The following is a 27,629-nucleotide window of genomic DNA, read 5'->3' as shown; positions in this document are numbered from 1 at the left end:
GATGGCGGAGGAGTAGGGGACCCCTTTTTCAGCCGGTCCCCTGAGTCGAGCTGGATAGGTACCAGACCAGCCTATATAACCACGGAATCAGCCTGAGACGCAGGATGATGCATCTGGATCTCTACAAATGAACATCTCCAGCGCTGAGTATTGAGGTACCAAGAGGGGAGCTGTAAACCGTGCACGGATATCGGAAGATAAACGGAAGGGGGAGGGAGCCGCCGCGTTTGGGCGCCGGGAAGCGGCAGCCACCTGCACGGGGGAGCGGGCGGACACACAGAGGGCACCCGCGAGAGAGCGGACTGAGACCGGTGAGCCGTGAACGCGCGCCACCAGGCATCTCCCGGAACACCGGAATCCCGGTGTGCTCACGGGATCCAGACTGAGACCGGGAACTCCCGGAGTGCGCGCGGGGCGGCTGGCGGCTGGCGGGCCACCTGCACGGGGGAGCGGGCGGACTCGCGGTCGGCACCCGCGAAACAGCAGACTGAGACCCTGAACCGGGTGTGCGCCACCAGGCTTCTCACGAAACTCCGGAATCGAGGTGTGCTCACCGGGCATAGACTGAGACCGGGAGACCCGGGAGCGCGCGGGGCGGCCGGTGGCTGGCGGCATTAGAAACACAAAGGACAGACACGTGCTGGCCCTGGAAGTGAGGGCAGGGTCGCCGAGTTGGTGCGCACATCCCGGGACGGCCGCAGGGTTGAGCAGCACCAACAGTAACAGAGTTAAAGTGGCCAGAACATCAGTGGAGAACGGGCCGCAATCCCTCTGTTCTGCGACAATGCAGCCTCTGCTGCTCTGACCCTCAGAAGAGGCATAGCCGGCCGCCAGGGAAAGCCGCCAGAGAACAAAAGCCTGGAAATACCGGCTCAGAGAGTGCCCATCCCCATCCCCCCTCGCAGGGGACACGGAGACTCTAACCAAACAGGGTTGCCTGAGTATTGGCGCGGCAGGCCCCTCCCCCAGAACACAGAAGGCAGGCTGAAAAATCAAGAAGCCCACAACCCGGACGCCTGGGTGGCGCAGTCATTGAGCGCCTGTCTTCCGCTTAGGGCGTGATCCCGGCGTTCCAGAAAGGAGTCCCTCATCGGGCTCCTCCGCTGGGAGCCTGCTTCTTCCTCTCTCACTCCCCTGCTTCTGTTTCGTTCTTGCTGACTGTCTGTCTCCCTCTCTCAGATAAGTAAATAAATAAAATCTTTAAAGAAGAAGCCCACATCTCTAAGATCCCTATAAAACAAGGGGCACGGCCTGGGACCCAGTCAATAATTTTGGGCTCTGGAAACCCCGCAACCTCTCTTCATCAGAATGACAAGAAGGAGAAGCCCCCCCCAGCAAAGAAAAGACAGTGAGTCAGTGGCCTCTGCCACAGAAGTAACGGATATGGATGTAACCAAATTATCAGAAATGGAATTCAGAGTAACAATGGTCAAGATAATGAGTAGACTTGAAAAAAGTATTCAGGAAAATATTACTGAGAATATACAATCCCTAAGGGCGGAAATGAGAGCGAATTTGACAGAAATTAAAAATTCTATGAGCCAAATGCAGGCAAAACTGGAGGCTCTGACGGCCAGGGTCACGGAAGCGGAGGAAAGGGTTAGTGAATTGGAGGATGGGTTAATAGAGGAAAAAATAAAAATAGAAGATAGTCTTAAAAAAATCCACGCCCACGAATGTTGGCTACAGGAGATTACTGACTCAACGAAACGATCCAATGTTAGAATCATCGGCATCCCCGAGGGGGTGGAGAAAAACAGAGGTCTAGAAGAGATATTTGAACAAATTGTAGCTGAAAACTTCCCTAATCTAGCAAGGGAAACAAACATTCGTGTCCAAGAGGCAGAGAGGACCCCTCCCAAGCTCAACCATGACAGACCTACACCACGTCACGTCATAGTACAATTCGCAAATATGAGATCCAAGGAAACAGTATTGAAAGCGGCCAGGGCAAAGATTTCTCACGTACCAAGGCAAAGGCATCAGAATTACATCAGACCTGTCTACACAGACCTGGAATGAGAGAAAGGGTTGGGGGAGCATTTTTAAAGCTCTTTCAGAGAAAAACATGCAGCCAAGGATCCTTTATCCAGCAAGGCTGTCATTCAGAATTGATGGAGAAATAAAGACATTTCAGAATCGACAGTCACTAGCCAATTTCGTAACCACGAAACCAGCCCTACAGGAGATATTACGGGGGGTTCTATAAAAGTAAAAAGGCCCCAAGAGTGATACAAAACAGAAAGTCACAGCCAATACAAACAAAGACTTTACTGACAACATGGCAGAATTAAAAGCATATCTCTCAGTACTCAGCCTTAACATTCATGGTTTAAATTCTGGTTTCAAACGCCACAGGGTTGCAGATTGGATAAAAAGAAATGACCCATCCATTTGCTGTCTACAAGAGACTCATTTCGAACCCAAAGATGCATTCAGACTGAGAGTAAGGGGATGGAGTACCATCTTTCACGCAAATGGACCTCAAAAGAAAGCTGGGGTAGCAATTCTCATATCAGATAAATTGGATTTTAAACTACAGACTATAGTTAGAGATGCAGAAGGGCACTATATTATTCTTAAAGGAAGTATTCAACAAGTGGATATGACAATTATAAATATATATGCCCCCAACAGGGGAGCAGCAAGATACACAAGCCAACTCTTAACCAGAATAAAGAGACATATAGATAAAAATACATTAATAGTAGGGGACCTCAACACTCCACTCTCAGAAATAGACAGAACACCCTGGCAAAAACTAAGCAAAGAATCAAAGGCTTTGAATGCCATACTCGACGAGTTGGACCTCCTAGATATATATAGAACACTACACCCCAGAACCAAAGAATACTCATTCTATTCTAATGCCCATGGAACATTTTCAAGAATAGACCATGTTCTGGGACACAAAACAGGTCTCAGCCGATACCAAAAGATTGAAATTATCCCCTGCATATTCTCAGACCACAACGCTCTGAAATTGGAACTCAACCACAAGGAAAAATTTGGAAAAAACTCAAACACTTGGAGACTAAGAACCATCCTGCTCAGGAATGACTCGATAAACCAGGAAATCAAAAATCAAATTAAACAATTTATGGAGACCAATGAGAATGAAAATACAACAGTCCAAAACCTATGGGATACTGCAAAGGCAGTCCTAAGGGGGAAATACATAGCCATCCAAGCCTCACTCAAAAGAATAGAAAAATCTAAAATGCAGTTTTTATATTCTCACCTCAAGAAGCTGGAACAGCAACAGAGGGACAGGCCTAATCCACGCACAAGGAAGCAGTTGACCAAAATTAAAGCTGAAATCAATCAAGCAGAAACCAGAAGTACAGTAGAGCAGATCAACAGGACTAGAAGCTGGTTCTTGGAGAGAATCAATAAAATTGACAGACCACTGGCAAGACTTATCCAAAAGAAAAGAGAAAGGACCCAGATTATTAAAATTATGAATGAAAAAGGAGAGGTCACGACGAACACCATTGAAATTGGAAGGATTATTAGAAATTTTTATCAACAGCTATATGCCAATAAACTAAACAATCTGGAAGAGATGGAATCTTTCCTGGAAACCTATAAACTACCAAGATTGAAAAAGGAAGAAATTGATTTCTTAAACAGGCCAATTAATTATGAAGAAATTGAGTCAGTGATAAACAACCTTCCAAATAACAAAACTCCAGGCCCGGACGGTTTTCCTGGGGAATTCTACCAAACATTCAAAGAAGAAATAATACCTATTCTCCTAAAGCTATTTCAAAAAATAGAAACAGAAGGAAAGCTACCAAACTCATTCTATGAGGCCAATATTACCTTGATCCCCAAACCAGGCAAAGACCCCCTCAAAAAGGAGAATTACAGACCGATTTCCCTAATGAATATGGATGCCAAAATCCTCAACAAGATACTTGCTAATAGAATCCAACAGTTCATTAAAAGGATTATCCACCACGATCAAGTGGGATTCATACCTGGGATGCAAGCGTGGTTCAATATTCGCAAATCAATCAGCGTGATACATCATATCAACAAGAAAAGACTCAAGAACCATATGATCCTCTCAATCGATGCTGAAAAAGCATTTGACAAAATACAGCATCCTTTCCTGATTAAAACCCTTCAGAGTGTAGGAATAGAAGGTACATTTCTCAATCTCATAAAAGCCATCTATGAAAAGCCTACTGCAAATATTATTCTCAATGGGGAAAAGCTGGAAGCCTTTCCCCTAAGATCAGGAACACGACAAGGATGCCCACTCTCACCACTATTATTCAACATAGTACTAGAAGTCCTTGCAACAGCAATCAGACAACAAAAAGGGATCAAAGGTATTCAAATCGGCAAAGAAGAAGTCAAAATGTCTCTCTTCGCAGACGACATGATACTCTATATGGAAAACCCAAAAGAAGCCACTCCCAAACTATTAGAAGTTATAGAGCAATTCAGTAACGTGGCGGGATACAAAATCAATGCTCAGAAATCAGTTGCATTTCTGTACACGAATAACGAGAACGAAGAAAGAGAAATCAGGGAATCCATCCCATTTACAATAGCACCAAAAACCATACGTTACCTTGGAATTAACTTAACCAGAGACGTAAAGGACCTTTATTCTAGAAACTATAAATCACTCTTAAAAGACATTGAGGAAGACATAAAAAGATGGAAAGATATTCCATGCTCATGGATCGGAAGAATTAACATAGTTAAAATGTCCATGCTACCCAGAGCAATCTACACTTTCAATGCTATCCCGATCAAAATACCGAGAACGTTTTTCAAAGAACTGGAACAAATAGTCCTTAAATTTGTATGGAACCAGAAAAGACCCCGAATCTCCAAGGAACTGTTGAAAAGGAAAAACAAAGCTGGGGGCATCACAATGCCGGATTTCGAGCTGTACTACAAAGCTGTGATCACAAAGACAGCATGGTACTGGCACAAAAACAGACACATAGACCAATGGAACAGAATAGAGAGCCCAGAAATGGACCCTCAGCTCTTTGGGCAACTAATATTTGATAAAGCAGGAAAAAACATCCGGTGGGAAAAAGACAGTCTCTTCAATAAATGGTGCTGGGAAAATTGGACAGCTACATGCAAAAGAATGAAACTTGACCACTATCTCACACCATACACAAAAATAAACTCCAAATGGATGAAAGACCTCGATGTGAGACAGGAATCCATCAAAATTCTAGAGGAGAACATAGGCAGCAACCTCTACGACATCAGCCAAAGCAACCTTTTTCATGACACATCCCCAAAGGCAAGAGAAACAAAAGATAAAATGAATTTATGGGACTTCATCAAGATTAAAAGCTTCTGCACATCCAAGGAAACAGTCAGAAAAACTAAGAGGCAGCCCACGGAATGGGAGAATATATTTGCAAATGACACTACAGATAAAGGACTGGTATCCAAGATCTACAAAGAACTTCTCAAACTCAATACACGAGAAACAAATAAACAAATCAAAAAATGGGCAGAAGATATGAACAGACACTTTTCCAATGAAGACATACAAATGGCTAACAGACACATGAAAAAATGTTCAAAATCATTAGCCATCAAGGAAATTCAAATCAAAACCACACTGAGATACCACCTTACGCCAGTTAGAATGGCAAAAATAGACAAGGCAAGAAACAACAATTGTTGGAGAGGATGTGGAGAAAGGGGATCCCTCCTACATTGTTGGTGGGAATGCAAGTTGGTACAGCCACTCTGGAAAACCGTGTGGAGGTCCCTTAAAAAGTTAAAAATTGATCTACCCTATGATCCAGCCATTGCACTACTGGGTGTTTACCCCAAAGATACAGACGTAGTGAAGAGAAGGGCCATATGCACCCCAATGTTCATAGCAGCAATGTCCACAATAGCTAAATCGTGGAAGGAGCCGAGATGCCCTGCAACAGATGACTGGATTAAGAAGTTGTGGTCCATATATACAATGGAATATTACTCAGCAATCAGAAAGAATGAGTTCTCAACATTTGCTACAACATGGACGGCACTGGAGGAGATAATGCTTAGTGAAATAAGTCAAGCAGAGAAAGACAACTATCATATGATTTCTCTCATCTATGGAACATAAGAACTAGAATGATCAGTAGGGGAAGAAAGGGATAAAGAAAGGGGGGGTAATCAGAAGGGGGAATGAAACATGAGAGACTATGGACTATGAGAAACAAACTGAGGGCTACAGAGGGGAGGGGGGTGGGGGAATGGGATAGACCGGTGATGGGTAGTAAGGAGGGCACATATTGCATGGTGCACTGGGTGTTATACACAACTAATGAATCATCGAGCCTTACATCGAAAACCGGGGATGTACTATATGGTGACTAACATAATATAATAAAAAATCATTATTAATAAAAATAAAAAAAAAAAATAAAAAAAAAAAAAAAAGAAATCAGAAAAATGTGAACCACTTAGGCATACATGAACAGTAATTTTTTTTTAATGATTTTTTATTATATTATGTTAGTCACCATACAGTACATCCCCGGTTTCCGATGTAAGGCTCGATGATTCATTAGTTGCGTATAACACCCAGTGCACCATGCAATACGTGCCCTCCTTACTACCCATCACCGGTCTATCCCATCCCCCACCCCCCTCCCCTCTGAGGCCCTCAGTTTGTTTCTCAGAGTCCATAGTCTCTCATGTTTCATTCCCCCTTCTGATTATCCCCCCTTTCTTTATCCCTTTCTTTCCCTACTGATCATCCTAGATGAACAGTAATTTTTAAATACTCAAGCCACTGATATTTGGGAGCAGATGAAATGTCTGGGCATTACCTAATAAAGATGGCAATCTTACATTAACAAGTAAGAAACTTGGCCTGGCAAGCTTATTAACAGAAGGAATTCCAGCTGTGTCTATTTCTGGAGGGCCTAGTACTTCTAAGAATGATCTTTTGAGATCTTTGTTTCCATCGTTACCAAGAACAGAATTAGGAATTTTGTGCCCCAATTCAGTATCTGGTACCTGAAAGACACTCAGATGTTTAACTGAGCCAAGCTTTTCCTACATACAAGGAGCAATGGTAAGTACTGTCAAGAAAACAAAACTTAGAAGAATCCCCACTGCCATAGAACTTAACTACTTAAGTAGGTATGATCTGCATGTGTAAGGGGAGAACCCACAAGGTAGAACAGTCGGTAGCAAGTGTTCCCTGGTGTAGGCATTGAGTGGTGTAGGAAATCAAAGAGAAAAAATGAAATGGTTGTTGAGAGTGCTTTAGTGAGAAGAAGTTGGACTTAAGCTAAGCTTTGAATTGATCCAATTCAAAAAGGTAGAAAGAAATGGGAAATTGTGTGAGAAAACACAAAAGAAATATCACTGAAGCAGAAATATGCAAGATATATCGAGGAAGGGTAGCTGGTTATAAGGATCCTTGATTAGTAAGAGTAGGACTTCTTTTTCTTTCCCCCTTTTTAATTTAAATTCAATTAATTAACATACAATGTATTATTGGTTTCAGGGGTACAGGTCTGTGGTTCATCAGTTTTATGTAATACCCAGTGCTCATTACAACACGTACCCTCCCCAATGTCCATCTCCCAGTTATCCCATCCCCCCTCTTTCCTCCCCTCCAAGAACCCTCAGTTTGTTTCTTATGATTAAGAGTCTCTTATGCTTTGTCTCCCTCTCTGGTTTCACCTTGTTTCATTTTTTCCTCTCTTTACCTATGATCCTCTGCCTTGTTTCTTAAATTCCACATATAAGTGAGATCACATGATAATTGTCTTTCTCTGATTGACTTATTTCACTTAGCGTAATAAACCTCTAGTTCCATCCACGTCATTGCAAATGGCAAGATTTCATTTTTTGATGGCTGCATAATATTCCGCATCTTCTTTATCCATTCATCTGTCAGTGGACATCTAGGCTCTTTCCATAGTTTGGCTATTGTGGACATTCTTATTGGAGAGCCAGGTTGGGGTCAGGATGGAAGTCGGTGAAGGCCATGCTTCAAGAGTTTGGTAGTGGGAAGCCAGTGGAGACTTTTAACCAGGAGAGTGACATAGTAATAAAAAGTTCATGTGGCAGTTGGGGACAGGATAAGTTGGATTAAAGGCAGGGGAAGCAAAAGCTGGATAAAAATAAAACATTTAGAAGATTGCTTCACTTGTAAGGCTTGAGGTGTCAACTCTAGAGATGGATTCAAGAGATATTACCACCTCCAGTCTATTCTTTCTTTCTACACTTACTGCGTTGGATTAAAGGTTCAACTTCTGAAGAAAACAGCAAATGAATGACCAGAAAGTGTCTTAGATAAGATAACAGAATAGAGCATTTAGAGAGAGGATACAGACTTTCAACGGGTAAGGATGAATGAAGGTAATTTGTCATTCGTGATGTTTTAAGAACCTTTGAGAATGTAATAGAAGCAGAAACCACCACACAGTGTAAAAAGTAAGGAGAAAAATAAGTAAATGCGGGAGGTGGAGGGGCATATAATTTTCAAATAATGATGATGATAGAAAGTTAACATTTACTCGAACACATTTTATGTACCAGGGTCTCTCTATTGGATGAGGAATCTGAGTCACAGAGAGGTTAAATAGTTGACCCAAGTCACACAGTAAATCAGTGGTAGAGTTAGAATTTGAGCCATAGGTCTTTTTCACAGTAGAGATGAAAACTAGAGAGTAGAGATTCCAGATGCTAGAAAGAGCAGCATTGAAGGACACTTTCCTGAAAGAAGGGCAGGAAACAGAATTGAGAGCAAAGACTGGTCTTCCTCAGACTGGAGGAAAGATCTCTTCCAAGCCTGGAGAAGAAGATGAGAATATGAGTGTAGAAAGGGACAGGGAGTTTTTAAAAGAAGAGGATAGAAATAGGGACTTAGTGTGTGACCTTGATCTTGTTTCTTAAGTTTAAATGGGGTCACTGGATGAAGGGAAGAAGAGATAATTTGAGAGCATGAATCGGCGCTACAGAATTTCATCAGAAATTATGTGATTGGAGCACCTGGGTAGCTCGGTGGGTTAAGTGACCGACTCTTGATTTGAGCTCAGGTCATGATCTCGGGGTCGTGAGAATGAGTCCCACGTTGGACTCTGTGCTTAGCAGGAAGTCTGCTTGAGATTTTCTCTCTCTTCCTGTCCTTCTGCCCCTCCTTCTCTAAAATGAATATGTAAATACATAAAAATTTAAAAAAAGAAATTATGTGATTATCCACCATCAGCCTCCCGCCAGCCATGGCAATGTGAATGATAATCAAGGAGCCCAAAAAAGAGATGTAAGAATCTCTTTTTCTAAGATGTATTTCATTTATGCTCTTAGGCTCGTTATAAAGAAATCTTTTGGCCAGTATTTGAGGCTTGTTATTACAGGTAATTAATGCTTTATGCTGAATTATTGAATTATCTTATCAAAATTAATAATCTGTGACCACATAGCCATTTTGTTTGCATGTCACCTCTATTACTACTTTTAAGCATCTAAATTTGAACTTACAACTGTAGAATCTGAAACATAAATGTTTTCCATTCAGTGTTCCAACAAATGGATAAGAGGACATTTATTCAGGGAACGAAATGAGATTATAAAGTCTGAAGCCATCACCCACCCTGCTACCCACCTTGACCCAAAGCAGGAGGTGACTGCTTTGTATTTAGTAAATACTCTAAGCTGAACTTTCTGGCGGGTTGTCACGGCAACATCAACTCTTCACAGTGTAAGGACTTCAGGTCTTCGGTGTTTTGAGAAAAGCTGCCAATTACAAACAGACATTTTGACTGAAATGCCTTAGAGGTTACTGCTAGAAAACTGTAGGTAGGTATGGCTTTCGAGCAGGCGATTTGATTGTTCCAGGAGACAGAGCAATGATCAAAACACCCGATTCAGATAGAGAACAACTGAGAAGTCTCTGACAGTTGAAATCTTGTGTGTTCTTAAAATCCACTCAGTGGTCTGGAAAGGTGGGGAGAGAGGCCAACCTGACGAGGGAGTCATTTTGATATCATGTATTTGACAAAAACACTTTATTACATGCCCCCACATACATACGTGCAAAACAAATTTTCTCAGTCCTTTGTATTGGTCACCCTTTCCCTAAATACTGTCATTTTAATTCTTAGGTCTTACTCTGCTCAAGGTAATCCTTTAAAAACTATCTTTGTCTACACTAAGTTTCACTCTGGATGCCTCGGTGTCTAGGGTACTAAAAAAAAAAAAAAAAAAGAGTAAGTGAAAGATTTAGGAATTACTCCTTATCCGTAAACTAAGATTGTATTTCTTTCCCTAGCACCCTGCCCTTGTTTCTCATCATCATAGAGTTTATTCACCAAGTTTGTTTCTACTCCTAGGGAGCTGGAGGAGGCGTATTTATTATTTATTTACTGTGCTAAAAAGTGGTAGACTGGGCTTAGATTCTCCAGCTCTGCACGGAGAAGGCGGTCGGTAAATGTGCGATGACTGGTGCCCCTGGAAAAAGCAGCCAGGCGTGCGGCGAATCTGCGGTGCTCCGAGACAGCGTATCTGTCACAGGCCCTCTAGATAATACTTGATATTTTCGCCACATTGGTCACAAAGTGTTGCACATTTCCTCATTATCCATATCCTCCATCCTGTTGGCCAAGTAAAGTGTTTCAGGTGGAATAAGTCCTGAGCAATATATATATATATATATATATGTTTTTTTAGAGTTACCTTGAAAGAGAAGGGAATAGTGCATAATAATGTGATATACCCTAAGCAATTGAGTCTGTGAAACTCCAACAGCAGCAGGGGGCTTGGAGGAGGGGCCCGGGCCGCACAGTAAGGCTGGGGCAGCAGCGTTCACCAGCAGCTCTTTGACAAACACAGACTATTTCAGTATTTTACGGACTAGTATGGTTGTACCTACACACCCAACAAATATGTCTTTTTGTTGTGTTTTTTTTTAGGTTGCTCCACTGTGCCTCGGAAGAGCTGGGGCTTGCGTTGTAACTGTCAAATTATAATATAATGCTTTGTTTTCTAAATGAAGATACTGTCTTCCTTATGAATTTAGTAAAATTATTCTCCTACCAATGGATGCATTTTTAGCCCATTTGCAATGCCACACTCCTGGGCATGGAGTGCCCAGGCTCAACGCAAAGGTGGTAAAACAAGGGAGGAACGAGTGGATGACCCAGGATTAAACCCTACATTTCTCAGTAAGTCATTTCTCAGCAAATCAGAACTACAGCTGGGGGACTGTGAACCTATGTCCCTGACATAACATGACAAATGCACTGCTGCTAACCGCAACCAGTGGTAGCTGGGCATGTCATTTATTGATAATGAATCACATTTTACTCACATTATCCAGATTTCTTTTACTACGATGCACATACGCAAGATAACACTTTGAACCTTTGCTTTGTAACTTTATCGTCCATTGACTGCAGTAATTTTTATCCGTTTGTTTAACCACAACCGCTGCTTTAATGACATACTAAACACTATGCTAATATTCAGTTTTTTCAGAAATAGCTGCATTATATACGCTTTGATTGTGGATTTTACTTCTCAATTGGCTTAGTCTCGTGAATAAAGAAAAACAAGAGTTAAAACAATAATGACCAAATGAAAACAAAATGATCTCTGGATTCTTTTAAGATATTCATCCTATTATATTGAGATGCACTGAGAGCTACGTGTTATGATATTCTCAAATTGGAATTGAAACATGGTGTTTTGCATTAACTTAAGATATGCAAATTTATGTAGAGGAAATAAATGTTATATACCCTAAAATGTTCTTTCACCTAAGTAGTACTTAATTATTTGGATTTGTTTTCTTTTTTATTATAAAAGATGTTTTGATTTTGTCTTTTGATATTGACAGAACTGTTTGGATATTCTTATCTTCTCAAATCTGGATTTGCCTCCCTTGCTTTCTTATATGTTGCTGCAGTTAGTAACCCTTTGTGTTTCTTTGTACTCGAACAGTTGAAGGGGAATGGGCTTATTGAATGTTTGAAAAAGAAGTTTAAAGTGTTTATTACCCAAAGTTTTGTACATTTGTAAACTCCAATTACACATGAGAATGTTAATACTCTCAGTGAATTGTTTATTGTCTGCAAAAATGCACTGGGCAGTAACATTTTATGATAAATCCTTTAAGATATAAAAGTCATTAACTTATGTCTTAATATAAAAATGAGTATAAACTAAATTCCCATCTTTTAAAATACAGTGGTGTGGTTAATGTGCCTTTACATTTTATATCAAGGTAGACTTCATTTTAGTTGCTTTCTTTAAAAATTAAACCAAGCTCTTTTTTGGTGGGGGGTGGGGTGGGAGGGAGACAATTTTGAATGCTCTTGAAATGTTTCTGCCTTGGAAACCAAGAAACTGAATACTTCCATTCCCAAAGCACATCTTGTAGTCATTGTATTGGTGTGGCCACAAAGAAAATAATAGTGATAATGAAAAATACATTAATATTTTCTGTATTCATTATATTATGGATATAAATTCAATTATTTTCATGACAAGGAGAGATCAGACTTGGAGTATATTTATGTATTTAGGGGAAGAGAGATGAAAAGAAGAGGAAAAGTTATAGGAAACAAAACAAAAAAAATCAAAAGCAGAAATGTGTTAGCACATCGTCACCTTCTTGGGGAGGCTTAGGCCTGCGATTCGAAAGGAATTTATACTTGTACAAGTACAGGATTTATACTTGTGATTATTCCTTTGAAAACTCACTATCCACTGTCTGATTTCCTGTGGCCCACAATGGAGGTCAGATTCATGTTAAAGTAAAGGACCTTGTTCTCCTCTCTGGACCTTCCTTTCCTTTATGGGATTCATGAACAGTGCCTTTGATTTTTCTACCCTGATAGAGGGCCTTTTTAATACAGTTTTGTACAGTTGACCCTTGAACAACACAGGGGTTAGGGGTCCCAACTCCCCACACAGCAAAAAAATCTTCATATAACTTTTGACTCCCTCAGAACTTAACCACTGATAGCCAACTGTTGACCAGAAGCCTTACCAATAATGTAAACAGTTGCTTAACACATATTTTGTATAATGTATGTATTAGATACTGTATTCTTACAATAAAGTAAGCTACCGAAAAGCAAATGTTCTTTAAAAATTATAAGGAAGAGAAAATATATGTACAGTACTGTACTGTATTTATTGAAAAAAAATATCCCCATATAAGCAGACCTGTATTGTTCAAGCCGTGTTGTTCAAAGATCAACTGTGGTCAAGAGGACCTGCTTTCCTGAATAATAATAAAGAGAATCAATTCTTTCTAGTGACAGAACGCTCGCCAAAACATTCATTCTTCTGCTTGTCTGGGGTCTTATAAATCTCGAGGAAAATATGACTCTTCTTTGTATCTGTCATCCAACATTGCTGCCTTGACTTTTACCTGCTTGTTCATTGATGATGATGTCTAGATGCTCTTTAACCTCAATTAGTGAGACCTTATAAAAATGATATTTGTTAATAATTATTGAATGCTTAGTATGAATTAAGAACCAAGATTTTTGCATGCATTAATGCACTTAATCCTCACAACAACCTTATGAGGTAGGTTCCATTATTATTCTCCTTTTTACAGATGAGGAGACTGGAGCACTGAGAAGTTAACCCCAAGATTGTATATAGCAAGTAAGTGGTAGGACAGGAATTTGAATGCAGGCACTCCGCACTTGAGAGTCCATACTCTTATTTCTTTCTCTAGGTAGAAAAAGAGAGGTTTCTTTTTAATAAATGAGGAACCATTTATTTTAATAAAAAGAAAATGAAGAAAGTTTATGCTTTTTAGAAGTAAAATTTATACCAGTCATACTCTCTCGGAAAATTTTGGTTCTTCAGTCTCATTGGGGAAATTTTGTTTAGATCTCTTATGGAATTTTACATAAAAAATTGCTTTAGAAAAGTAAATGCAAGAAAACACAATATATACTTCACATTTTATAAATATTAGATAAATTGCATGGTATTTTGGATGACTGGACCATAAATAGATTTATTTATCAAAAAGCCTTTATTGCCCAAAAACTTAGATGACATAGATGAAATGGACAAATTCCTGGAAACACACAAATTACCAAAACTGACTCAAGAAGGAATAAAAAATCGGGGGGGTAAACAGAAGGGGAATGAACCATGAGAGACTATGGACTCTGGGAAACAAACTGAGGGCTTCAGAGGGGAGGGGGGTGGGGGAAATAGGATAGGCTGGTGACGGGCATTAAGGAGGGCACGTATTGCATGCAGCACTGGGTGTTATACGCAACTAATGAATTGTGGAACGCTACATCAAAAACTAAGGATGTACTGTATGGTGACTAACATAACATAATAAAAAATTATTAAAAAGAATAAAAAATCTGAACAGACCTATTACAAGTAAAGAGATTGAATCAATAATCAAGAACTCCCAACAAAGAAAGTACAGCAGCAGGTGGGTTCACTGGTGAACTCTACCAAACATTTAAAGAGAAGTTAATACCAATTCTTCTTAAACTCTTCCAAAAAAAAAAAAAAATAGGAACACTTTTTAATTTATTCAATAAAACCAGCAGTATCTTGATTCCAAAGCCAGACAAAGACAGACTGTATATTATGACAAAGTAATAGTTACTGCAGGAATATGGGAATGTTTCAACATATGAAAATCAGTCTATCACATATCACATTAATAGCATGAAGGGAGCAACATTGTCCTAGTTGGACAATGATGTGAAAATAAAGGACAATGACTTGAAAATAAAGCTCTGTTATAAAAAAAAAATTGAATAAGGGGGAATGAACAACATGATCATCTCAACTGATAAGAAAAAGTATTTGACAAAATCCAATACCCTTTCATGGTAAAAAAAAAAAAAAAATCCACAAACTAGGGAGAAATGGAATTTCCTCAAGTATTAAAAGGCATTCATGAAAAACCCACAGTTAACAACATACTAAATGGTGAAAGATTGAAAACTATCTCCTTACGATCAAGAAAATGTCCACTGTCACCACTGCTAGTCAACATTGCACCAGAAGTTCTAGCAAGAACAATTAGGCAAGAAAAAGAAATAAAAGGAATCCCCATTATAAAGGAAGAAGTAAGACTACTGTATTTGTAGCTGACATGATCCTATAAATTAAAAAGTCTAAAGAATCCACACACAAAACAAAAATTGAGAGCAAATAAATTCAGAAATGTTGCAAGATACAAAATCAACACACAATGTCAAGTGATTTCTATACATTGGCAAAAAAAAAAATCCAAGAAGGAAATTTTAAAAACAATTCCATTTATAGTAGCATCACAAAGAATAAAATACTTAGTAATAAACTTAACCAAGAAGTGCATGGCTTGCACACTGAAAAATACAAAACATTGATGAAATAAAGATCTAAATAAGTGGAAAGATATCCCACATTCATGGATTAGAAGAGTTATTGTTAAGGGGCGCCTGGGTAGCGCAGTCGTTAAGCGTCTGCCTTCGGCTCAGGGCGTGATCCTGGCGTTCCGGGATCGAGTCCCACATCAGGCTCCTGGGCTGGGAGCCTGCTTCTTCCTCTCCCTCTCCCCTGCTGTGTTCCCTCTCTCGCTGGCTGTCTGTCACATAAATAAATAAAATCTTTAAAAAAAAAAAAAAAAAAAAAAAAGTTATTGTTAAGATGGCAGTAGTCTCCAAATTAGTCTGCATATTCAATGCAATCCCTATCAAAAACCCAATGGTCCTTTTTTGCAGAAATGGAAAAGCTGATCCTAAAATGCATATGGGATTGCAAGTGACCCAAAGAGCAAAACAATCATTAAAAAGAACAAAGTTAAAGGACTCACATTTCCTGATTTCAAAATATATTACAAAGCTACAGTAATCAAAACAGTGTAGTACTGGTGTAAGGATAAATACATAGACCAGTAGCATGAAATACAAAGTCCAGAAATAAACTATGGTCAAGACACTACGGTCAACTGATTTTCAACAAGGGTGCCAAGACCATTCAATAGAGAAAGAATAGTCTCTTCACCAAATGGTGCTGAAACAATATTCATGTGGAAAAGATTGAAATGGGACACTTAATTCACAAATAAATAAATAGAAACTCAAAATAAAGACCTAAATATAAGAGCTAAAACCATAAAACTCTAAGAAGAAAACATAGGCATAAATCTTCATGACCTTGGAATTGGCAATGGTTTCTTATATATGACATCAAAAGCACAAGGCAACAAAAGATAAATTGGACTTCATTAAAATTAAAAGCTTCTGTGCATCACAGGACACTATAAAGAAAGTGGAAAGACAGCCCACAAAATGTGAGAAAATATTTGCAAATCATATAAGAGTCTATCCAGAATATATAAGGAACTCCTACACTCAAGAACAAAAAGATAAACAACCTATTTAAAAATGGGCAAAGGAATTGAATAGACATTTCTCCAATGAAGGTATAAAATGGTCAACAATCACATGAATAGATGCTCAACATCATTAGTCATTAGGGAAATGCAATCAAAACCATAATTAGATACCATTTCAAATCCACTAGGATGACTATAATTTTAAAAACAGAAAATAAGTATTGGAGAGGATGTAGGGAAATTGGAACCTTCATACATTACTGGTGGGATGGTTAAATGGTATAGGTATAGTGGAAAACAGTTCGGTCGTTCCTCAATAAACTAAACATAGAATTACCATGTGACCAAGCAATTCCACCCCTGGGTATATATCACCCCACCAAAATAAGAAACCCTGAGAACAGGTGTTCAAACAAAAATTTGCACACAAATATTCCTAGCCACATTATTCATAGTAGTCAAAAGGCAGAAACAACCCAAATGTCCATCAGCTGATGAATAAACAAATTGTTGTACATAATAGGATATTTTTCAGTCATAAAAAGAAATGAAGTACAGATACATACTGCAACATGGATGAACCTTGAAAACATTATGCTAAGTAAAATAAGCCAGACACACAAGACCACTTATTGTATGATTCCACTTATATGAAACATACAAGCTAGGCAAATTCGTGGAGGCAGCCAGAGTCTGAGAGGAAGAGGGAGTGGGGAATGACTGCTTAATGAGTAAGGAGTTTCCTTTCAGGGTGATAAAAATGTTCTGGAACTAATTAGTGGTGGTTACACAACAGGGTGAAGGTACTAAATGTCACTTATGACAAATTTTATGTATATTTTACAACAATAAAAAGCTTAGGTACATTACAGATTGTTATTTAAATGTCATAACGATAGGCGTTCTCTATATATTGCTAGGATTAAAACTCTGCATTTATAGAAAACAAGATTTTTTCTAAATGTAATCTGCAAGTAAATGGATTTTTAAAAGTCTAACAGAAAATTCTTTTAGATTGTAATTCCAGTCTAAGAGTGAGAAACAATGACAAAGAGGAAATTGGAAGCTCTTTTCCAATGCCTGGTACACAAAGGCATCCCATAAATGTTAGAAGTCAAAGTAAGTATCTTTTCATAAACTGTATAATGCTTAAAATTGTTGTATTCTCTTAATTTATTGAATGAATATTTGGTAAAATGACATTTTACTATGACTGGATTATAAATTCCCACTTAATATTTTCATCCTATTTCATTTTTTAATTGGAGTAACAAATCAAATGCCATTAAAAATTAAAGCCTATGTTTGGCATTTTCATCCTTCTCAATCTCAGATACCTTCCATGATTTATAAAAATGGACCAACTCCCCCCCCCCCCCCATCAGAGACTCTTTCCTTACTCCTAAGACCTAAGAAAATACCACGTTGTTTTGTATCTTTTCCTGGGCCTAAGCAATTCTGGCATATTGTGAATCTCTTGAAGAAATGGACTATTGATTGATGTAGGTATTAGCATCACGACTAGCATTTACTGCCACCATATTTTCCCCCAGCCCTGGGGGAATTATTTCCTTGGGCGAATGAGATGGATTCAAAGGGTGAAGCCAAGGAAGCTTGGGAACCATGTTCAGGGCCCTCCATCTTTGCCCAAGCTGAAGTTGGTTCCATTTGATGACATTTCTTTGTGGATAATAAACACATATTTAATCAAAGTATTTGTAAATAGTTTTATATTGTTGAATGAACACTACTTGTATAATATGTTTGTGCCTAAAAAAATAACTAATAGAAGTTGGGAAAGCAAACAATGACTCAATGACCCTTTGGTTATACCAGCAGTGGTGGCATGCTCAAGGTATTAAAATTATCATGACTATATTAGTTTCAAAACTAGTCAGATTGCTTATTTATATTTTTTGGGTGAATTCTACCCAGAAAGTCTATTGTCGCTTTTTAAGACAGTACAAAGACGCTACTTGAAATTGAGAAGTAGGATCCACTACATTTTTTAAATCGCTTTTTAAAGTTATGTATCTTTACAAATCTAAAATGCATGATAAGCTGAGCAGTTCAAAAGAAACCTAGATGGAGTAAATTTTGTGGCAGGAAAGAGGTCCTTGCTTAGTGGTGGCTGGAGCGATGAGGTTAGAGAAAAGCTGTCATTCAAAGAGCTGCCTGTGTCAGTGACAAGAATAGCTGGGCTGTGTGAGGACTTCAAAGAAAGAAAATGCCAGGGTAGTAAGTTTGGCAAAAGCTGACCTACTTACCTGGCTGATTCTGTATCACAGACTCAGTAGCAAAGCTGCAGAGAAGGACTGGGAGTGGGGGTGGGGGGACCTAATCCAATTGAGAATTCATTTATCTCAGAAACTTTCTGATCAATAAGGCATTGAGCAAAGCAGTAGGGAGACTAAAATCCTAAACAATCGTTGATCATGACACAAAGAAGGGGAAAGAATGTTCGCTCCTAAGGACACGTACTGAGGTATCTTTTTGTACCCACTGCAGCACTTAGCATTTTACCCACTGTTACACCTTCACATAATAGGCTCTTGCTAATTACTGGTTGATGTAAATATGGAGTAGACTTGGTCTTTGAGGTCAGTCACTGCAGATGTATTGAGATGTGGGTTTATAGCAATACAGATTCTGAAAGAACAAAAAGAATTTATGAGATTTCCTTGTTCACATTTTGAAAGAAGGTTATGACATGAGGAGAGGGGTAGAAAGCATGAGCACAGGAGTGAGAAAATTAGAATGTGTTCAGGAAGGAAGGAGCAGCCCAGGCTGACTGCCCGGGGATCAGATACATGTAGGGCGATGGAGGGAAATGTTGGCTCATTTATTGTTTTATTCAAATTAAGAATGAGAGTCATTGTTTCTATCTGCACAAGACTCCAAAATATGAAGAAATTCCAGATGGATATAAATAACGCCAGGGATGCAGTCTACAGGTAGGCCCCCACTATACACTGTCTCCCTGCTCTTCCCCTCTGACCTTATTTAAGTAGCCATGGGACCATGTACAGCTAAAATATATCAGCTAAATGGTCTAGTTTCTCTTCTCCCAGCAATATTACAACAATTACAATTTTCAAATGTGAACATTTAACTCAATATTTGGGTGGTAGGGAAATTTTGTATTTTCCCTGTTACATAAATCTTTCATAATAAGAAATAGTCTTTGCAAAGATTGTACTAGATGATTGCTCAGGTCCCTTCCAGCTCCAGTACTCACTAATGTAGGTTGAATATCATCTGACTATCTGTCGTTGTTCATATCCACCAGATAGGACAGTTTGGGATAGCCTCCCAGCCAGAACCCAGAATGCAATGGAGTTATCACCCCATTGCTAGCACTGTCTAGTGCAGTGATTCTCCGCCATGGCGTCCCATCAGGATTACTTAATGAACTTTAAAAAGACCCCGGGTGCGTGGACTCTCCCCCATATATGCCATCTCAAGATGTCAGTCCTAGCCAGAACCCAGGGGATTCTAATGTGCAGCCACAGTAGAGAACCATTACCTAGGCCAATGACACACAGTGTGGCTTCCACTCCCCTCAGACTATGTCACCGCTTGCCAACTTCTTCAAATCAAGGACCTCTGTGCTTGCTGTATAGTCTGTGTGTGTCCCCGCAAAAGTCGTGTGTTAAGATCCTATTGCCCACGAGCTGCGGTGGAAGTAGGCAGAGCCTTTGGGAAGAAGAAGAAACCCTCCTAGATGAGATTAGTGTCTTAATAAAAGAGGCTCCACAGAGATCTCCAGATCCTTCCGCCTTGTGAGGCTATCCCGGGAAGTCTGCGACCAGAAGAGGGCCCTCGCTCAACCACGTGGCATCCTGATCTTGAACTTCTAGCCTCCAGAACTGGAAGCAATACATTTCTGCTGTTTATCGGCCATCCGGTGGGTGATGTGTTTTACAGCAGCCGGAACAGACCGCCACAGTGTCACACCAAGAGCGAACTTTCCAAGCACCCTCAAGCCCTTTTAGGAGAGCCATTTCCTCACATAGCTATGAGCTTGCAAATCATTCTTATCCGCTCAAGTTCCCCCAAGGACCACTACGTGATAATATTTTGCTAGCTTTATTTAGCATGTGCAAAGTATACAATTTATTTTAAAATAACATACCATTTAGAGGTTTTCGCAATTTAGATGAGCTTTTCCCAAATTATACCAAATCAGTGAGGCTGTAAAGTATTTTTGTAGAAGATATGGAATATTTTTAACAAAGTTATTTGAGAAGATAGTTGTGATGGTCTAAAATGAAAAGCAGCTTTGAAAAACATGAACAACTCAGAGCAGACTTCCTCCGTTTCTGGGGATATGGTTGCGTAGACTGTTTAGATGAATCATCCTGCTTAAAACAACCAAAAATTCTGAATAAAATGCATTTTCTTCAAAGCATTGAAGAACAAACAAAATATTAAAGATTATGAAGACAAAAAGCTAAGTGAAAGGGAAGACCGGGAAAGATGAGCTGAGCACTGAACCTCTTTCACCCTGAGGGCGTTCCCCAAACTGAGGACCTTTTCCTTTGGTTTTGTTGGCCTCCTAGGGTGTGGGCTAGAGAAGTCAAATCCCAAGACATGCCCAAGGTGGAAAGACTCTACCTCTATAAAGCTGAGATCTCAGGGTGCTGCAGCTCGAGGGAAGTGGCCAACCAAAATAATACCTACTCATTCTCCATTATCAGGAGACTGAAAAAGAAAGAAAAAGGAAGGGAAAGGAAGGAAGGAAGGAAGGAAGGAAGGAAGGAAGGAAGGAAGGAAGGAAGGAAGGAAGGAAGGAAGGAAGGAAAAGAAAAGAAAATGCCTTGGGATCTCTGAGAACAGGTGACCACACGTGACACACACACACACACACACACACACACACCCCTGCCATAAAATTGCAGCCCAGATTTACATTACAGGAGACATAGGGAATTTGAATAGTCCTATAATCATTTAAAGAAAATCTTCTCACGAAGAAAACTCCAGGCCCAGATATTTTCACTGGTGATTTCTACCAGTCAAGGAAGACAAAATGTATTTAAACAGAATAATATGCACTCGGAAAATTGTCAGGAAAATGACATCAAAGAAATACCCTATCTACACAATTTCAATAAAATATTTCTCTCATTCATACGACCTTCAACAATACTAAAATTTGTTCATTTCATGAAAGTAATTATTTATTCAAAATATGGTGAAAGAGGTTACTTCTCTAGTTCTATCTAGTCTTCTATATTGTTCACTGCGATGATTGCCGTTAGTATAATCATGTTATATAATGTTTGAGCATTCACAAAGACTTGCAAAACCTACAAAATATCAACTGAGAGTTAAGAGAACCAAAATCCCAATACATCCATGACTACATAATGGTGACAAGTTCTCTGATCATAATAAAACTATGACTTAATAAATATGAAACATTTTAATAGTCATTATTTTGAAATTATTCTCTCGTTGATAATAAAAATTATTCGGTTCAATTTTTCTTTGTCTTGTGCAATAGAAATTTTAGACTATGGACTTCCTAATATTACATCAAAGTATAAAAATTATGCTGACTCATTATTCTGCGTTGTTCATTGTTACTGTATAGTTAATGCTATTCTGCACATTGCCATTTTTTTCAGTAATTACACAGTGCTTTACGATTTAGGCTGAAGGTAGTTTTGTATCTAATCATCTCCATACATATAATAAATAGCCTGTGACCATAGACTCTCAGGGAGCCAGATAGAACCATTCAATGAAGGCCCATGGTAAAATACAGTAAGTACTACTGGAATAGAGAATACGTTTAAAATGAAGTTTTTACCTATGGTCAGGCAAAGTTCCACAAATGAGTTTCTCTTTTGAAGACCAAACACAGAGAAAAACGGCCAACTCAAAATTATATTTCAGCTCTCTAGGTTCAAAGACTAAAGAAAGGCAGAGAAACTACGGATCAAAGGTCAACAAACTATAGCCCACAGGGCAAGTCTGGCTGCGGTGTGTTTCTGTGAGTCAAGTTTTATTGGAACACAGATGTGCCTGTTGGTTTACATGTTGCCTGTGGCTGCTTTTGTGCACAACAGCAAGGTTGAGCTGTTGTGACAGAAACCATATGTTTTTCCTGACATTTACAGAAAAAGTTTGCCAACCCGTACGTGGAGGATCATTCTTCCATCACCTAGGAGATGAGGCCTCTGAGAGGGTGGAAATGAGGAAAATGCAGAGCAAAGAAAATGGTAAACCAAGAGGGAGCTTTCACTAGCAAGAAAGTGATTGGAAGACAACAGAGAGAGGCGGAAAGTCTTGAGGAATGAGGCCTTGAACTCAGTATGTCCCCCCCACCCCCGAGTCTTGGAGAAGTCTTCTCTGGGCCTGAAGATGATTAGAGGCTCTCTTAGCTGTTGAGGCAGCCAAGTGAAATTGGGTGAAAAGCTCATGTTTTTATTAAATTGCCTCGGACTTGGTCATCTGTTTACTGAAATGGAGAGAGTTGGCGTCACCTTGATTCTGTGGCGGATACCGGGCTAAGCTCTTCATATGCACGTGAATTCTTAGGATCTGTACAGCAGCCCTATGAAGTAGATGGGGTTATTCCCCCTTCACGGTGGAGGAACTGGCTAGTAAATGGCAGAACCAAATTTGAAAAAACCAGATCTCTATGACCTTAGAGTCTTTATTAAAAACCTGTGCAAGATTGCCACAGGGGGGTGAGCTTTAGCTGTCTTTATCACCGAGGATGATACCTATTTGATGCCAAGGTCAGATGTTGTGATGGTGTCGTCATCGCATCTGTGCCACATTTTAAATTTTCACTTTTAATGAGTGGGAACGGGCTATGTGATTCTGCCTATTATGTGCGTGAGTGCCTACGCGCACACACACAAACAGGCCCTTAATAAGTGCCGCTGTGTTGTGAGAGGACGAAAGAAGGGCATTTTAGTGAGGACGGCATATTTCATGTCCTGGGGACAGAGAGCTGTTGCTGCTAATAGAGCCACGAGCAGGGATGCCGGGTGGAGCAGTAATGAGTGGAAATGAGAGGATGAGCCGTTAGTAGCAAGTCATAAATCCACTGTTCAACGTCTAATATAATTTAAGAGAGACAAGTGCTTCAGAATTCTCAGGATGGGAGGAAGATTGTGTAGCTGTGCCGCATCACTCAGGGTCCAGTCAGGAGACAGAACCCACACCATACCTGGAACAGAGAAGGTCTGATATAAGGAATTACATACTATTACAGAAGGTGAGACTCCCGCAGGACTGGCTGGTGATCGTGGTCTGGGATTTGACTGCCCTACTTGCAGGCTAGTAAATTAGCCTGTCATTGTTTCATGGCTGCTGGCAGAGGACACTAAACTGGGGCAGAGACAAAGACCTTTATGACCCAGAGTACAAAAACGAGTGTGACTGCCATAGTTTGGGTTAATTCCCCTGCCCCCAGGTCCCACAGGAGCAGGTGGGGAATCCACTGAGCTTGGGGCATTCACTGATTTTGTAGTAAGTGGTAGACAAGCCAGCTCTTTGTCCTCAAGGTTTCTCACTACACACACGACACTGAGACATGGCAGCGTTAATAGCAGTGAAGAGGGACACTCAGGGACTGCAGCAGGTTGCCTGCTGTCTCCAGCATTTAACATTGTGCCAGCTGGAAAAGGAGGAAAAGGCCCATCTCCATCTTCACAGAGCAGGTAATGAAGATTGGAGATGAGAAGCCGTAAATTAAAAACTGGCATATATGACTTTCAGTAGTACAAGGCACAGTGAATCAAGATATAGTCTAGAAAATATAGAATAGAAGGAAGAGGGTTATTCAATCCATTTTAACAAGTGTGTGTGTGTGATCTCCACCGTGTGCTGAGAGCTGAAGAAACCAAAAGACAGAGTCCCTAACCCTTCAGCGATCTTAAGGAGCTCACAAGCTGGGGGGCACCGACAGCTAACCATGACAATGTCCCTTTTACTACAAAAGGGGGAAAGGGAGGGAAACATTCTAGTAGAAAGGAAGGATATGGACAGATAATCCCAGTACAAGAAAATAATAACAACTGGGACAGATTACGAACTTTGGGAGAATTCAGAGGAAGAAGTGAGAAAAATGAGAGTTCCTTCAATGGTCAGTTCACCCCAGATAATATATTAAGATTCAAAGACCACACATCAAACACATTATAGACGAGCAAACATTTTCAGAAATTAGTTAAGTAGACATTTGTTAAGGGGCGCCTCAGTGGCTCAGTCGGTTAAGCATCTGCCTTCGGCTCAGGTCATGATGCCAGGGTCCTGGGATCGAGTCCCACCGCCAGGCTCCTTGCTCAGCTAGGAGCCGTCTTCTTCCTCTTCCTGCCGCTCTCCCTGCTTGTGCTCTCTCTTTCTCTGACAAATAAATAAAATCTTAAAAAAAATTTTTTTTGGTTAAATATCTACAAGGTACAAGTTAAAGAATGAAATGATTTTATGAACTGTCTGACATGTCTCTACGATATTTTTCTCCTACAGTTTTTGGTTGCCTACTTACTGAGCACCTCATCATATGGCAAGAGTTTTCTACTATTTCTGTGGAGAGTAGAGAAGGGTAGAAAGGCAATTCGCGATCCTCTAGCCTGGTTGATCATAATCTGTTGTTCATTGTTCAGTTAAAACTCTTACACATTGTTGGTGGGAGTCTAAATTAATATAACCACTTTGTAAAAATGTTTGTCAGTACCTGCTAATCCTAAGTGCAAATATACCCTACGTTCCTGCAATTCCACTCCAGGATATATACTGAACAGAGAGCACATGGAGGTAAATCTCATGTTCCCAGCCAGACGTCAATTAGAAAGGGGAAAGAGATGTTCCCTTCCTTTGCTGCATGGCCTAACAATAACAACAAAACCTATTCTGGCAATCTCAGACTGCGTCGTACCAACCTATGGACCCTTCCTTGGAGAAATGGAAAAAATGAGCTCACTGAATAATGGAAGAAAAGAGAAAGAAATTAAAGAAGATGGCAAAGGAAAAAAAAGTTTACATGGGACATCATGGACTTGAACAGAAAAGGGGAAAATACAGAGTAGGGAACAAAATATCAAGCTTTATATGGCTTCTGAAAGTAAAAACAATAGCCCTTGAAAAATGTACATTGCTACCAGTAATGTCAGCCCGAGGTACCATCTGATTTTGTTGCTGAGCCAAATTAAAACTAGGTAAGAGAACCAGAATGACTGGAGAATGAATCTACTCAAATAGAAACATAAATAGCATTTGAGTAATTTAAAATTTATTTTTAAAAAAGCATTTTTCTTCCCTAATAATGCAATCTAAAGCCATTAGGAGGAACATGGCAAGGACAGCAGGGGCAGTGGTGTTGAGGGAAGACGTGGTAGCCCAGTGTGGGGCGCTGGAGTCCAAGCAGGGTGAGGAGGGTAACCACACCGTGGGGCAGCCTGCCATTGGCAAATCGGAGGCTGAGCAGAGTGAAAAAGGTGTCCAAGGGGGACAGCCTGGAAAGGGGAGTCAGAGCCCAGCAGGGAGCGGCGGGTATCTGGACACGGAGAACGTGGGGACAGGGATTGGGAAGTGTGTGCGTACAAGGGTATGATATTGTAATTTATAAGAAACATACATTTTTTTGTCTTCCAGTTTCTGGCAGAGCTCCTAAAACACTTGTAATCCCCCAAGTGAGGAGAGCAATGAAGGTGTCTTTTGTTATGTTAATGAGATGACTTCCAGAAAGCCCCTAAGGCTGGGGGCTGGTTGCTAGGGGAACCAACCAGGTGAATAGCTGGTTGGAACTTTCAGTCCCCTCCCCGCCCCCCGACCTAGATTGAATTCAACCACCAGTGGCCAATGATTTAATCAATCATGCCCAAGAAATGAAACCTCCCGAAGAGAAAAACAAAAATGGGTGGCGTCTGGAGAGCCTCTGGGTAGGTGAGTCTGTGGAGAATTGAGGAACCTGGCAGCTGGGAGGGTGCAGAGAAGCCCCGCACCTTTCAGGTAAGCGACCCTACCCTATGCCTCTTCTCCACCTGGCTCTCCCTGAGTTACATCCTTTTATAACAAACTGTTAAGTAAAATGTTTCTGTGAGCCATTCTAGCAAATTAATCGAACTCAAGGAGGGGGTTGTTTGAAACTCCAGTCTACAGCCAGTTGATCGGAAGCACAGGGGGCAACCTGGACTTGTGACGAATGTCTGAACTGGGCGAATGGGGGCAGCAGTCTTGTGGGACTGAGCCCTTAACCTGTGGGTTCTGACCTTATCACCAGGTAGTGTCAGAATTGAGTTGAGGGACACCTGGGTGGCTCAGTCAGTTAAGCGTCTGCCTTCGGCACAGGTCATGATCGTAGGGTGTTGGGATCAGTCCTGCATTGGGCTGTTCCTTGGCAGGGAGCCCGCTTCTCCCACTGCCTACTGCCCCGCCCCGCGTCGTGCTCTCGTGCACGCGCACTGTCTCTGACAAGTAAATACATAAAATCTTAAAAAAAAAGAATTGAGTTGAATTGTAGGACACCCAGCTGATGTGTGAGAATTACTTGGTGGTATGGAAAAAACCCACAGACATTGCGATTGGCCCCAAAGCGGTTAAAGAGGATTAATCGAATTAGTTATTATTAAGGATAATGAAACACAAGATTCTCACTGTTGGAGAAGCGAGTAATAAATACAGAATAGTGAAAACTACAATGAATCCTGGTATTGAGTTGGGATTGGATGAATCTATGTGAACTCACAGTTCAAGATAGTTTAGATAGACGGACAAACGGACAAATATTCCCTAGCGCTCTCTCTCCACAGAGAGAATCTGGGAATAGCAGTGATCACACCTTGTGCCCAGATCTTGACTTCTAAATACCATATTCTAACAGGAATGAAAGAGTCTTGGAGAAATGCCTGGTTCCAGAGTTGGGGCAGGAAAAACACAAGGCGAACCTAAAACATCTGATGGTGCCAGTAAACAACATTGTGCTCAAAAATGTGGGGGACATGGGAGCAGGACACGGAAGCCAGCTTAGAGGGGCTTCCACTAAACACCCTGGAGCCTATTTAAGCTTAAAAATACATGACAGCAATGAACTATAACCCTTTGACTAAAATATGAACCCATAAAGCTGTTCAACCACAAGCACTAAGAGTTTGATGAGGAACAAGATATTTACCTAGTTTTAAAGTACCTCCCTCCAAAATATTCATTTATTACAAAGGGCGAAGAGTCACTTTAAATTGAGAAGCCTGGCAGACACCACTTTAATCACATAATCAAGTGGTCATCATCAGTAATGGCACAAATCAAAATCTTACGCCACGTGACAAGACGGGCTGAGAAG

At 40.3% G+C, this 27,629-nt stretch overlaps 1 protein-coding gene across 7 annotated transcripts in view; it reads left to right on the top strand.

Annotated features, from left to right (window-relative positions):
* Nucleotides 1-15,624, top strand: part of KLHL5 (kelch like family member 5) — an 89,960-nt gene extending 74,336 nt beyond the window's left edge. For 6 of the 7 annotated variants that reach the window (XM_045816348.2, XM_045816350.2, XM_045816347.2 and 3 more), the window contains one exon: nt 10,917-12,192. In XM_045816348.2, the coding sequence (XP_045672304.1) occupies nt 10,917-10,973 (57 nt within the window). In that variant the 3' untranslated portion in view covers nt 10,974-12,192. Of the gene's footprint in view, nt 1-10,916; nt 12,193-13,576 lie in introns of those variants that run through there. The other variant, XR_006783129.2, reaches the window with a different exon arrangement.
* Nucleotides 15,625-27,629: the final 12,005 nt, after the last annotated feature.

The sequence above is a fragment of the Ursus americanus genome, chromosome 8, assembly GCF_024610735.1.
Source record: "Ursus americanus isolate L20-20 chromosome 8, mUrsAme1.1.p, whole genome shotgun sequence".
Lineage (NCBI taxonomy): Eukaryota > Metazoa > Chordata > Mammalia > Carnivora > Ursidae > Ursus > Ursus americanus.
Note: the sequence above shows the minus strand (reverse complement) of the source record. Positions and strands in the feature narration are given on the sequence as shown.